Source organism: Caretta caretta, chromosome 3 (assembly GCF_965140235.1).
Source record: "Caretta caretta isolate rCarCar2 chromosome 3, rCarCar1.hap1, whole genome shotgun sequence".
Lineage (NCBI taxonomy): Eukaryota > Metazoa > Chordata > Testudines > Cheloniidae > Caretta > Caretta caretta.
In genome coordinates this window covers 204,064,789-204,077,945 of record NC_134208.1, presented here as the reverse complement: position 1 = coordinate 204,077,945, position 13,157 = coordinate 204,064,789, and the positions used below count along the sequence as shown (strand labels likewise).

The 13,157-nt window shown below is 48.6% G+C and overlaps 1 protein-coding gene across 1 annotated transcript in view; it reads right to left on the bottom strand.

Moving 5' to 3' along the window:
* Positions 1-13,157, bottom strand: part of LRRN4 (leucine rich repeat neuronal 4) — a 21,338-nt gene extending 8,181 nt beyond the window's left edge. Inside the window, exons 1-4 of the mRNA XM_048842535.2 lie at positions 12,936-13,157; positions 6,992-7,689; positions 5,110-5,314; positions 754-891 (exon numbers count right to left, since the gene is read on the bottom strand). Of these exons, the coding sequence (XP_048698492.2) occupies positions 754-891; positions 5,110-5,314; positions 6,992-7,682 (1,034 nt within the window). The 5' untranslated portion in view covers positions 7,683-7,689; positions 12,936-13,157. The remainder of the gene's footprint in view (positions 1-753; positions 892-5,109; positions 5,315-6,991; positions 7,690-12,935) is intronic.

Genomic DNA, 13,157 nt, shown 5'->3' with positions numbered 1-13,157 from the left:
AGTGAGCTGTTAATGCCAATCAGAAACCTGTTCTCTCACATGAAATCTGGGGCCAAAGCCAAGCAGAGTCTTGACTACAGTTCTGCACTTTCAGGCTTATTTTCCTCACCATATGACCAACTTGGCTGCATACATTTTGCAAGGGGCAGCAAGTATCCCCCAACTGGGAAGGCCACGGGTCTGATTCAGTAAGGTGCAGTGGAAGTTGAAGGCACAATACACAAAGCATTACGCGCCAAAACCACATTTGAGTAATGCCTCTCCCAGTCTGACAGCAGGGGGCAGTGTAGAGTGATGTGTAGTTACTTCCAAAGTATTCTTGGTCCCTGCTGGCTTAGGAATCAGAGCTCGCAATTTGACTGCAGATCTCCAGGGCACAATGTCATTAAGGCCACTGAGCTAGCTTACATTTTATCTGTACTCGCAGTAATGTACTAATGGGGGAGGCAGAGAATAAATTATCAGTAGATGCCATTATTTTATAGTTCTGCTTGTGTTAACAGCACAGTGCTGCTTTCAAATATAATTAGTCCATACTTAATTCTTGAAGGAAACTTTATTTTAGATGTCTGTCCCTTGAGGAACAGATGGTGATTCCGAATAATATTGGTGGGGTTTGTATTTCAACAGGAAAACTACACCATTCATGCACAACTTGTAGCAAAAATTGAAGTAAACAGGCTCAGGATAATCCTTTATACTGACTCCTACATTCCTGTTGTGTGAGTAATACACTGCTGACAGGTCATTTACCTTTGCAGTACAACTCTCTTCGGATCAGAAAGTAGCCAGGAAAGTCCACAGTTGCACTCTAAAGGATTTCCATACAGGTTGATGCTGATGCTACCTGATGAGTTGATATTCCAAGGATTAAAGGTACTCAGGTTACAGCTAGGAGATGAAAATTTTGAGAATCTTTAGCAAGTGTCCGCTAAGGAGTCTGCATAAGGGATGACATGCAACCTTCTTTGCTCCCTGGGGAGGCAGTAATCTGTTCCTGGCTCATAGCAGATTACTAATCCCCCCCCTCAGGAAAACCAAGTTAATTCTCACGTATCACCCTCATGTATCATCACGTTCACCCCAATTTAGATTCATTCTCTGCAGCAAATTTATGTTAAAGGCATAACCAGAATGCAGTAGGAACAGCAGCAGGAAAAGAAAAGAACCCTGCACCCAGCAACTCTGCTTTGGTAAAGTTTGTCTGATCCCTGAACCCTTGCATTCATCTTGGCTTTCATTTCATCCTACACCTCTTCTCCTGCCCTGTGGTCCTCCTAATTCACTCTCCAGCCTCCTTTCAACCCTTTCACGCCATTTTTGGAATAGCTTCAGTTTCTGCATGCCAACCATCCACCTTATGTTGACTCATGGGTAGAGTCCTTCAAATCTGCAGATGTCCGCTATATATCCACAGACCATGCTTGTGGATCGCGGATCAGATGCGGATACAAATTTTGTATCTGTGCAGGGCTCTAGTCATTGGTACAGTGTTACCAGATGTGTAATGATATTTGATGTTTTTCTGAAAGCTCTAGCTCCTGGAATCCAGGGAACAATTTGAGAATTTCAGCATTCATTAAAAAAAAAAAAAAGGTAAGTTTTGAGCCCTCATAGTTGCAGAGAAAAGCTTGAAAATGTGACCTGAGTGCACATGACAGGGTCAGAAATCAGAAGGCAAAGGAAAAGCACCCCACATTTATTGTTGTTTTAAAAATCTCAGGATTTTTAAGCCAATCTATGATTTTTAAGCATTACTCCTGATTTTCGAACTTGGGGATAGCAACATTGCTGTTGTGTCTGCACCTTCTTGTGCCTGAATTGTCCTGTGCTTTTTCCTTCCGAGTTAGACCTGAGTTCTGTGAACAGGGAGGCCGCCTTTGCCCATCTTCTGTACCAGCGCTGCGTGAATTCTGTACCCAAATCCAGCAGTGTAGCTGAGAGCAGAGTTTGATCTTTTCTTTGTTCACTACCACTTAGACTTGTGGTCTGTCCTCTGTTCACGAATCCAGTGCCCTGTTTGTTCATTTTCTGCTGCATTCATATTCCTGGCTGGTGGCTTAAAGGATTTTCCACAATATCCTCTAAATCCTTTCCTAATCAGTCCTGACTGCTCTATTTGCAATATACTTGCTGTTCTGGTACATTGCCTTCACTGTTCATGTTACACCTTTATCTACATTAACTACTTCATAACTGTGTAACCCATGGTATGTGATGCAAAATACATCCTTAGCTCTGTATCCTTCCCTGAAAGAATCACAGAGTTGCTTTCTCCTAACACAGAACAAGAAATTCTCCAAGAAGCAATAACTACTGTCTCTCTCTGCTGCATTGCAGTTTCTGCCTAGAACTCCTCCTGCCTGGCTTCCTGATGGAGGTTTAAAGAAACAGTACAAACACCTGTACACCATCCATAAATGGAGCACTGCGGCTATTCCAGTGGAACATTGGTACTTTCCGAGATTGGTATGAGGGTCTGTTGCAACACGGGTTACCATGGACACCAGCAGTGAGGTACAGACCAACATAGTCTAGTGAATTGTGGGAGTAGACACAATAGCCAGCTGCTTCTGCTAGTGACCCAGTGTTGACTTTTTGGCCAAGCTCCAGCATTGCCAACTCTCATGAATTTTATCACGAGTCTCGCCATATTTGGCGTTTCTTACCTCAAACCCCAGCACCAGAAGTTTCTCACCGCTGTGGTTGCAGGAACAAGCACTTGAAAACATGACCCGAATTGAACCCCAAAAGCTCAAAAACCAGAAGGCAAAGCAAAGAGCTACCCCCCCCACACACTTACTATTTTTTAAAGCAGTCTCGTGATTTTTAAGCCAATCTCCTGATTTTGGAGGGCCCAGCTCATGATTTTTGAAGGCGTGGGGTTGGCAGTGCAGAAGTAACTTGAAATCAATGTGAGTTAAGGAATTTACCCCAGGATGCTTCAGTCTCCACAGCTAATGGCGCTAATGATACTTCCCTGTAGCACAGGGATGATGAGAGGGTTAGTTAGTTACATCTGCAAGGTGCCCTGAAGATGTAACTTACGATGAAAATACTTTCCCTTTCTCCCTCTCCCTAAAACATCGCATGTCCCACTGCAGTTTTCCTTGCTATTTGCTATTGCTCGAATGCCTGGCATGAGAATTTTGGACACTGATCTACAGGATACACAAAGCGGCTCCAAGCTGTCGCTTGGGGGACCCTGCTCTTAGCCTTATGCAGTGTCACACGTTACTATTACATTCCACAGCTTCCTCTCTCTTTTGAGCCAGCTCCCCCTCGGCACTTGCCTTTCACACCTGTCTGCCCTGAATCCAGTGTTTAACAATTAACCTTCATTATTTTAATTAAATCTTCTTAGGAAAGCTAAGGGTATAACACGGTGTTTCCCTTCTCCACCATCCATTGCAGAGAGAAGCTGCCAGAGCTTCAACATGACAGCAGTTAGGTCAACCCTCCTTATCCTGGTCCGCTGACTCGAATATCCTATCCAAACTGTGTTTGCTTATGCCATCCTAACCTTTCATTTCCATTCTGGTCTCGACAATCCCCTATCCCAGGTACGTTAATCCTCCTGTTTTAGTCTTTGTAGTCGGTGAATTCTGTAGGCAGGTATTTATTATTATTATTTATTATTTGTATGACTGTAATGCATAAGAGTCCCAGTTGTAGACTAGGCCCCCATTGTGCTAGCACTTTACACATACAGACCAAAAAGAGGGGGTCCCTGCCGCAAAGAACTTGCAATCTAAATAGATATTTCAAGTTCCTGGTTTGAGCATGTCTCACTTATTGTTCCCATCTCTCTTCCTAGGGTCTACCTAGTAGAATTACTTGGGTCTGGTCTACACTAATAAGGTAAGTCGATCGAAGTTACGCTAGTTAAATTATGTAAGATACATAAGTTAAGTTGATGTAGCTTAGATCGACTTACAGCAGTGTCTATACTGCGCTATGTTGACAGTCGGCAGGAGAGTGTCTCCTTACCTTCTGCCTCTTGGGGAGGTGAGGTACTGAAGTCAACAGGAGAGCGTTCTCCCATTGACTTATCGCATCTTCACCAGGCCCGCTAAATCGATGGCTGCAGCATCGATCACAGCAGCGCCAGTTTAGCCCCCAATGCAGACAAGGCCATTCTCACAAACTTTGAAATCATCAAGTCAGTGGAGCTGCGTCAATTTACACTAGCAGGGGATTTTGCTCCAGAAATCTCCAGTCCATCAGCCTTATAACATCTGCTGAACACACTTCGGCCTGGTCTAGGCTAAATACTCCAAAGGCGAGGGAATGGGGGGCATTGGGTTTTCCACAACCCAGGCGTGATTAAGCTGCAGGGTCATGAATACTTTGGGCCAGATTCTCAGTTCCATTCCTGTATCTCTGCTGAAGTCAGTGCAGCTGAGAGGGAATTCTGGCCTTTTGAGTTCAGTGAAATCTAAATCACCAGTCTGCCCAGGAAAGGAAGAAAGAACCGCACACTGACAGGTGCCAACAACTGCACCAGGCTTATTAAGGCAGTTTCAGGCGGTTTCTGCATCATGATGTGAGTTTGGCCCATGGGGCCGGATTCTCTGCTACTCCCAGTATCCACGGGTGCAGCAAGGCTGGGAGCTTGTGAAGAAGTCAGAACTGTCCCCAGAATCAGAGACACGACTAGGACAGCGCTGGTGAAGTTTAGAGCAACTTCATGGCTGCTCTAGTCTGCACCAGCTGGCTATGGCACCTAAGGGGCTCTCTGCCAGCCAGAGATCTCTGGAGTGCAGTGTACTCCAGCCACACCTCTCTAACAGGTGCCCAGTATGCCCTCTATACTAAAGGCTGCAGGGGGAGTAGCATAGGACAATGAAGAGATCTGGCATCTTTGCACCAGCTGGAGCAGGGAAGAGCCTCTGGCACACAGCCTGGGAAATCCTAGTTCTGCTGTGCCAACAAGGCCTCGCAAGAATTCCAAATGAATTGAAACGGCAGCTCCCCCATGCACTAAAGACCTTCCTATTTGGATGACTCCAGGGGAATTATGGGGGCAGTGAGGGAACCCAGCTGTCACTAGACACTTTCAGCAGACAGCGGCATTTTAACACATGGATGAGCAAAGAAAATACCTACTTCTGGAAGGTGAGAAAGGTCAGGTGAGAAGCATCGTCAAATAGCTCCGTCCTCACCCTGCTCAGCGCACGGGAGTCCTGGCAATTCAGTTCTCTCAGCCTGGGCAGAGACTTGAATAGATCCAAATCGAAGCTCTTCAGCTGGGCCATCCTTGCAAGGTGGAGCGACCTAAGGCTGACCAAGTCTTGGGCCCACTCCTGCTGAACTGAAGCAGAGAAGACCCGGGTGACTGATATGTGAGCGGAGAACTGCTGAATTTAGGACTGGCCAGTAAGCAGACTGCAGTGGATTGAGTTTTACTGAAAACTGATGCACCTGCTGGTTATAGCAAATGCAAAATAACATGAAATGAAATGAAAAACCTCACCCTGCAGCAGTGGCTCCTGGGGGGCTGGGCCTGGCTCCCTGCTCCGCGTGTTGCAACCTGGCGCACACGGTCACAGCGCTGCTCAGCTGTGGCCTGGCTGCCCTTCTGTCATGATGGGGGGCAGCTGGGCCAAATCAGAATGGCGCTGTGACCCAGGTACCAGCTCACTATGCCCAGAGTGAAGAGCTGGGCCCAGCCCCGGGGCACAGAAGCTGTCACTGCGTGGTGAGTGCCAGGTGGGGTCCAACCCCCAAGGTCCTCTCAGCTCCTAGGGCAGGATTCACCCGCCCCCCCAGCATGGATAAAATGGATAAATCAAAGTAACATGAAATTCCCCAAAAGAAAAATGAAAAAATTATAGAAAAAAATATAAGAATTTCCCAGGCCTTTAGTTATTTCCCCAGCAGTTTAGCAGCACAGCTGTAAGGCAAAGCGCCCTCACTCAGCGCAGCGCAGAGTCCTGGATTGACTAGTGACTGGGCTGGAACCTCTGCTAGGGAATGCCTGGATCTGGCTGTATGAGAACAGCAGGTTTATAATTCCCCTTCACACGTCCACAGCTACTTTCCTTTGTCTTGCTCAAAGGATTTGAACAACTATCCATTCACTGAATCTCACCAGGTCGGAATTATTTTACCCATTTGATTGGATGAAATGTTACAGGATCCCAGGAGGGAGAGGGGGGGAGAGAGAGGAAAGACTGTTGTAGAGAGGAGGAGTGGTCTTGTGGCTAAGGGACTAGACTGAGGAAGTTGGGGTGCACTCTGGGCTCTGCCACAGACTCCGAGTCACTGCCTCTCTCTGGGATTCAGCTCCCCCATTTATAAAATGGGGATGATCATCCTCCCATGGTCCTATCTTGTCTATTTAGACTGTAAGCTCTTTGAGGCTGGGCTTGCCTCTTGCTCTGTGGATTGATAATGCCTAACACAAAGCCCTGATCTTGGTGGAAGCCTCTCCATGCTGTGCCAATAATAAGAGGAGAAAGTGAAGGGATTAGTAGGGTTTAGCGGTGGGGGAGGAAAGGCAGATGTTAGACAGGCCACTGAAAAACAAGAGAAGGGCTTCTGGAAGACTCTGGATAGGAAAAGAGGAGGAAAGGGAGGAGCCCAAGGCTGAGAGCTGGATAATCGGAGAGGATAATGGACGGGGATTGAGGGATTATGAGGACAGATGAGAAATTCTGTTGTGGGCAGGTGTAGTTGCTAGGCTTGTGCTAATAGCTATTTCTCCACCTTCCCCTCTGAAGTCTTGTCTACACAAGAGAATTCCTACCACTGCTGATTGTAACCGACTGGTGGGTGTGTTTTAGAGGTTCCTCCGCTGTGCCTGATCAGTGGAGGATATGAGTCTGTTACAGCCCTAGCTAGTGACCTTTAGCTCAAGCTGTCGCAACTCCTGGTAACAGCTCCGAAGGTCCGCAGTTCTACTGCTGGTAGCTGTGACACTAACAGTGGTTTCACTTCATCAGGTTTGATCAGGCCCCATGTGTACCACAAAAATCTTCAAACTTACTTTTCTCGAGAAAGGTCCCACTCAAGTCAAGCATGTCAACGGTGCTCCTAGCTCTGTTCCCGGTGTCCCCCTTCAACATGTTCATTGCAAAGGCTGACGCGCTAATCCCTCCGCCATTCCCACGCCCGAGCAGAGTGGCAGACAAGTTCAGGAACTGTAGCTGTGGATAACAGGAGAAAGCCAGAGGCTGGAGTTCAGTGATGGGGTTTCCGGCCAGCGACAGCCACTTCAGGTTTGGCAGGTGGGCGGTCTGGCATGATGGCAGAGAGGGCAATTTATTAGTGCTTAGGTCCAGGAACTGGAGGCTACTGAGGGCTCTGGTTCCCCACACAACTTCTTGGATGTGGTTGTGCCTCAAGGAGAGGGCACGCAGCTTTGGGAAGTTCACTATCTCCATGCCACTCAGCGCAGGCAACTGGTTGGTGCTGAGGTCTAAGGCCTCCAGTCCCCCAGGCAGGCAGGCAGGGAAGGCTTGCAGGCTGTTGTTGTTCAGATGCAAGTGGGTCCATGTCTTGTTCCTCAGATCCTCACAGGACATGCTGGTAAGATTAACGTTGTTTTCCCAGTGGTCTTGCTGGGCCAACTGGAAAAGAGTTGTGAAATCCCCCAGCGCAGCTGGAGCTGCTCTGTCTGTCAGGTCGGCCGCCGCCTCCCACTCCAGCAGAGAAAGAGCGAGCAGGAGGGAAAACATTCTTTTGCTTTTCAGGGAGGGGGAAACAAAAGAGCAATATAGAGAAGTAAATTGAAGCCCTTTGGGGCTGCCACGAGCTATGTGAAAGCAAAACACTGATAAATGTTTTGCTGGTGCCTGCAGATGGTGGAGGTGATAATTAGAGTCTCTGCTGTAATTAAACTGCCATAAAGATGAGGCATTTGGGAAGGAAGTCTCATCTGAGCATATTTAAAGGTACATAAAACCTTTCATCCCAAAGGCAACCAGCATGTGTCCCAAACTGTACCTGTTATTATTTATTAGTTGTATTATCTTTCTAGCACCTAGGAGCCCCACTCATAGACCAGGAACCCATCATGCTAGGTGCTGTACAAACACACATGCAGCACTATCATCTCTGCCTACCTGTGCAGCAGCCAACTTAGGGCTGGTCTACACACGAAAGTTAGGTTGACCCATCTACGTACTTAAGCCAACCCAAGTCCCCGGTGTAGACAGTGCTTGGTCAATGGAAGAATTCTTCCATTGAACTAGACTACCACCTTTCGGAGAGGTGGATTTGCTACAGCAAGCAGAGAACCCCTTGCATTGCTGTAGTTAGTGTCTACACTACAGCATTGCCGCCATTAGCTCTTTCGAGTGTGGACACACTCTGAGGCTGTAAACTCTTTGGGTCAGGGACCCTCTTTTGGTTCTGTGTTTGTACAGCTCCTAGCACAATGGGTTCCTGGGCCGTGACTGGGATGCCTAGGTACTCCCACAATACAAATAAATAATAAAAACAATATGTACACAGCAAGCTACATGAGGGGATAATTTTGGTCAAAGAGAACAGGCAAACATCTCCTCTTATGTGAAGTTCAGTAGGTTCTTTAATCACCATACAGAGCAGACAGGAGCTTGCCTCTAAAGGTCCAAAAGTAAATTGGGTGGTAATCATGTTGTCCACCTTGCCATGGGTTTGTTCTCGCATGATGTGGTGCACTGGCAGTGGGGAGGCAGGGCTTGGAAGGTCAGACATGCCCATGGCAAGGTGGCTCTCCTACGAAGTGGCCTGCAGAATGTAAGTGTTGGAATCTTATGGGTTCAAAGAGAATGATCTTGAAGATTTTCAAAAGCCCCCAGGAGATTTAAGAGCACGAGGCCCATTGACTTTTCTTTCAATGCGGCTTGTGGGGAAAAGCAGCTAGGTTCCATTGAAAGTCAGGCCCCTTTGGCAAGGTCTACACTAGGAGTCCTTTGGTGGTATAACAATACCAGTATACTGTACTGGCAGAGTGCGAGTGTTACTCCTGGGGGAATTCTGTGCCAAAAAATTTAAAATTCTGCACCAAAAAATTATCTGCGCACAATATTTTAAAATTCTGCATATTTTATTTGTCAAAATAACTCAATATAATCACTCCAGTTTCAATTATTTTGGTAATTTATTTCAAAAGACATAAAAGATGAGGCATTATGTACTTTCAAGTATATAAAAGGTTGTTACAAGGAGGAGGGAGAAAAATTGTTCTCCTTAGCCTGTGAGGATAGGACAAGAAGCAATGGGCTTAAATTGCAGCAAGGGCAGTTTAGGTTGGACATTAGGAAAAACTTCCTGACTGTCAGGATGGTTAAGCATTGGAATAAATTGCTTAGGGAGTGGTGGAATCTTTGTCACTGGAGATTTTTAAGAGCAGGTCAGACAAACACCTGTCAGAGATGGTCTGGATAATACTTAGTCCTGCCATGAATGCAGGGGACTGGACTAGATGACCTCTCAAGTTCCTTCCAGTCCTATGATTCTATGAAAATACCTGTCAACAAGTATGTCTGTAACCCTACAGACAACAAAAAAGATTCAGGAAATGTTTTTTTTGACAAATAGGTTCCTTACTAGGCAAATTAATATAGAACTCTGAATAATGAGTCATTTAAACTACAATACAGAACAGTATTTCCCGCACCCCTCAGACGCAGTGCAAACGCTTGGAGGAGTCAGGGGTAACAGAGGAGCTGAGGAAGAGAGAAATAATTGCTGGGAAGCAGCCTGGGAGTGAACCTGGATGACTTTGAGTGTCGGTGGGAGAAGTACGGAACATGTGTTTTGGAGGGAGGAGGAATTGTTAGAGAGTTGGGGAGCCTCCCCCATGCAGACCCTGGCTTACCCCTAATCTCTCCCATGCACATCTGCCCCTGTCCCCATGTGTCCCTGCACCCCTCTTCCCCCATCTCCATGTGTCCCTGCACCAACACTCAGCTCTCCCTGCGGCCCTACACCTCCCTCCCACCATCCCCATGTGCTCCTGCATCCCCACTCAGCCATCCCTCCTCCCATCCCCATGTGTCCCTGAACCCCCTCACTGTCCCCATGCATCCCCATGTATTCCTGCACCCCCACTCAGCCACCCCCTGCCCACTTGCACCCCTCACCTCATCTCCATGTGGCCCTGAACCCCCTTTCAGCTACCCCCATTCCAATGTGGACCTGTACCTCCTTGCCTCCCCGGTGTCCCTGCACCCCCCTGTCCCAGTCTGTCCCTCCCACTAGCCCTTCTGAACCCCCAGTCTGTGTGATTCCCCCAGCAGTCCCGTGTGCTCCACTTTGTCTGTCTCCCCATATCCCATGCCTCCTCACCTGGCCCCACAGGCAGGGTGCTATGAGGAACACAGCCTCTCCTCCTCCCTATTGGCAGCTGGCTGTTACAGTGAACTGTCTGCTCTAGTGCCACAGCAGCCCCTGGTGGGTGAAAGGTGTAACTGCAGCGCCTCTCTGGCAGAATATATTTTCTGCAGAGAAAAAAAATCTGCGGGGAACATGAATTCTGCATGTGTGTAGTGGCGAAGAATTCCCCAGGAGTATAGTGTGGACACAGCTTATACCAGCATTGCTGTGTTTTTGCCAGTATAGCCAAGTCTACACTTTGGCCAGCACAGCTACATCGGTCAGGGTTCACACCTCTTCACATCCCTGATCAGCATTGTTATGTTGGCAGAGTTTTGTAGCGTAGCCATTGCCTAAACCACTTCAGGGCTTTTGAAAACCTGTGCTCTTAAATCCCTTGGGCACTTTTGAAACTCTTCCCCTAGATCTGCTTCTAGCCCTTTGATAGTTACACCGATGCCCCTTTCCCTACTACAATACAGATGCCCCTTTCCCTACTACAATACAGAACAGTATTTCCCACACCCCTCAGACGCAGTGCAAACGCTTGGAGGAGTCAGGGGTAACAGAGGAGCTGAGGAAGAGAGAAATAATTGCTGGGAAGCAGCCTGGGAGTGAACCTGGATGACTTTGAGTGTCGGTGGGAGAAGTACGGAACATGTGTTTTGGAGGGAGGAGGAATTGTTAGAGAGTTGGGGAGCCTCCCCCATGCAGACCCTGGCTGACCCCTAATCTCTCCCATGCACATCTGCCCCTGTCCCCATGTGGTGGCACGGGCCTTGCAGCAGGTGACTTTCTTGGCAGTAGAGGATTCAGTGTCATGGACTTAAGGGATTTTCCAGTGTCATTGATTTCTTAGAGTGTATGCGGGGTCCTCATTGCCTTGCACCAAAATGGTCAAAACTCAAGAGGGCCCTTTTCCCCGTGCAGAAAGAGGCCTGTCAGCAAGAAGCTGCTCCCTTGGTCACTCACTGCTTTAGCTCACTCTGCTCCCATTCCCATTCCCTGAGCTCTGGAGTTGTTAACCTGGAAAACCCCCAGCCTCTGAACAGCTTGTCCTGGACCCTGTGACCTAGGTAAGGGGGTTGGGTATTAGTTCTATTTTTGTGCAGCTCTGGTTGGTGCCTGCTCCTCACCAGTCCCCATCCAGAGAAAGGCGAGTGCGTATAAATCTCCTAACCGCCATAGCTGTGAGGGGTCCCTTAGGCAAGGCCAGGGCCACGGAAAATTTCCTGCTGAGTACTTGCAGGTGGATGATTCGTAATATGCATCACACTGCCATGTATGCAACACCAGTGGATTCGATCCACTGCCCCCTCCCCATCAGAACTGTATGCAGCTCCCAGCCCCGCCCCACTGCATTTCTCCTCGTTTATGCCTGCAGAGCCTGACCCGCCACAACGAGGGGCACTCTTTGTTCAGCCAGGAGCTGAGGAGCCTGCACCTCAGAAGTGCTCAGCTGCTTGCAGGATCTGGCCTGTCATGAGCATCTCCGGTTACATTTGCCTTCCCCATCCCTCTCCTCTGTTGTGCTTGCTCTCTGTCAGAGCTGGCTGGGTGCGTGTATGCTGCAGCCTTCACCCCTCAGCCCCCACCACAACAGCTGCCAGGCTGCTCCATGAAGTGCAGCTGCCCTCCCTAAATTCCATCTGCTGCCTCCCCAGAGCCCTGTGCACAACACAGCCTGTTCCTCTGCCCTGACATGCAGCCTTCGCCTGGAACAAGTGGGAAGAACTGAACAAAGCGACAGCTGCGATTGCACATGGAGCTAGCTATCTCTGGTACCTATACCCCCCCCCAAATTGCCACAGTATCTGAGCAGCTCAGCCTTTAATGTATTTGTCCTCCCAACCCCCTGTGAGCTAGGCCAGTGCTATTATCCCCATTATACAGGTGGGGAACTGAGGCAGAGAGAGTGCTGTTTTTTGAAGGTGCCTAAAAATGCAGACAGGTGCCTGGTGGGATTTTCTAAAGGGTGTAAGTGGGTTAGGTGCCTAACTCCCATTGGATTTTTTTGTTAAATCAGAGGGAGTTAGGCGACTTTTAGAATCCCATTAGGCACCCAAGTACCTTTAAAAGTCTCACCCTAAGTGACTAGCCCAAGGTCACACAGGTAGTTTGTGGCAGAGTAGGGACTCAAACCCAGGACTCTAACCATTAGGTCATCATTCCTGCTCTGCTAGCATCTTGAAGCTGAACGCTCATCCAAACAAGTCTCATTGGCAGGGTGATTCAAGCCCATTACTATGTGGAACATAGAGCTCAATTGTGTTCCCATTATTGCTCTGTTAGGAATGGTTACCGTTCACTGCTGCTGCAGGTCCTGCATTGGGCCAGACATTTTCCAGTCCCGCTTGCCTTCTGTCTGCGACAGGCACAGGGGAAATGGGGTCTTTATGTCCCCTTTATGCTCCCCATATCAGAGGCCCTGCAAGAGCCTGCTCGGCCCTCAGCCCAAGAGACAGCAGTGTCAGGGTCCTCTGCCTCCAGCCCAGTCCCAGGGCAGCAGAAATGCCACAAGCCCTTGTGGAGCCCAGACCCAGGGGGACAGGTGGAAAATGGGCCTGTTAGAAACCCAGATGCTCACAGCCAATCCCACCCACTCAGCCTCGCCAGCATGCACATACCTGTCCAGGCCTCCTGCTGGGGTCTGCGCTGCTCTGATTCCCTGGCCCTTGCTTATACACAGGAGTGACTCAGCAGCATCTGCTCTCTTCCTGCAGCTAGGGGAGAGATCTGGACTAGCCTCACTCCCCTACATGTCAGCTTCCCCACCCTCCCTGGGAGTGGGGAGGGGACAGGCCCACTCTCCTCCCCTTTCCACACACCCAGCTCCCTCACCCTTACCA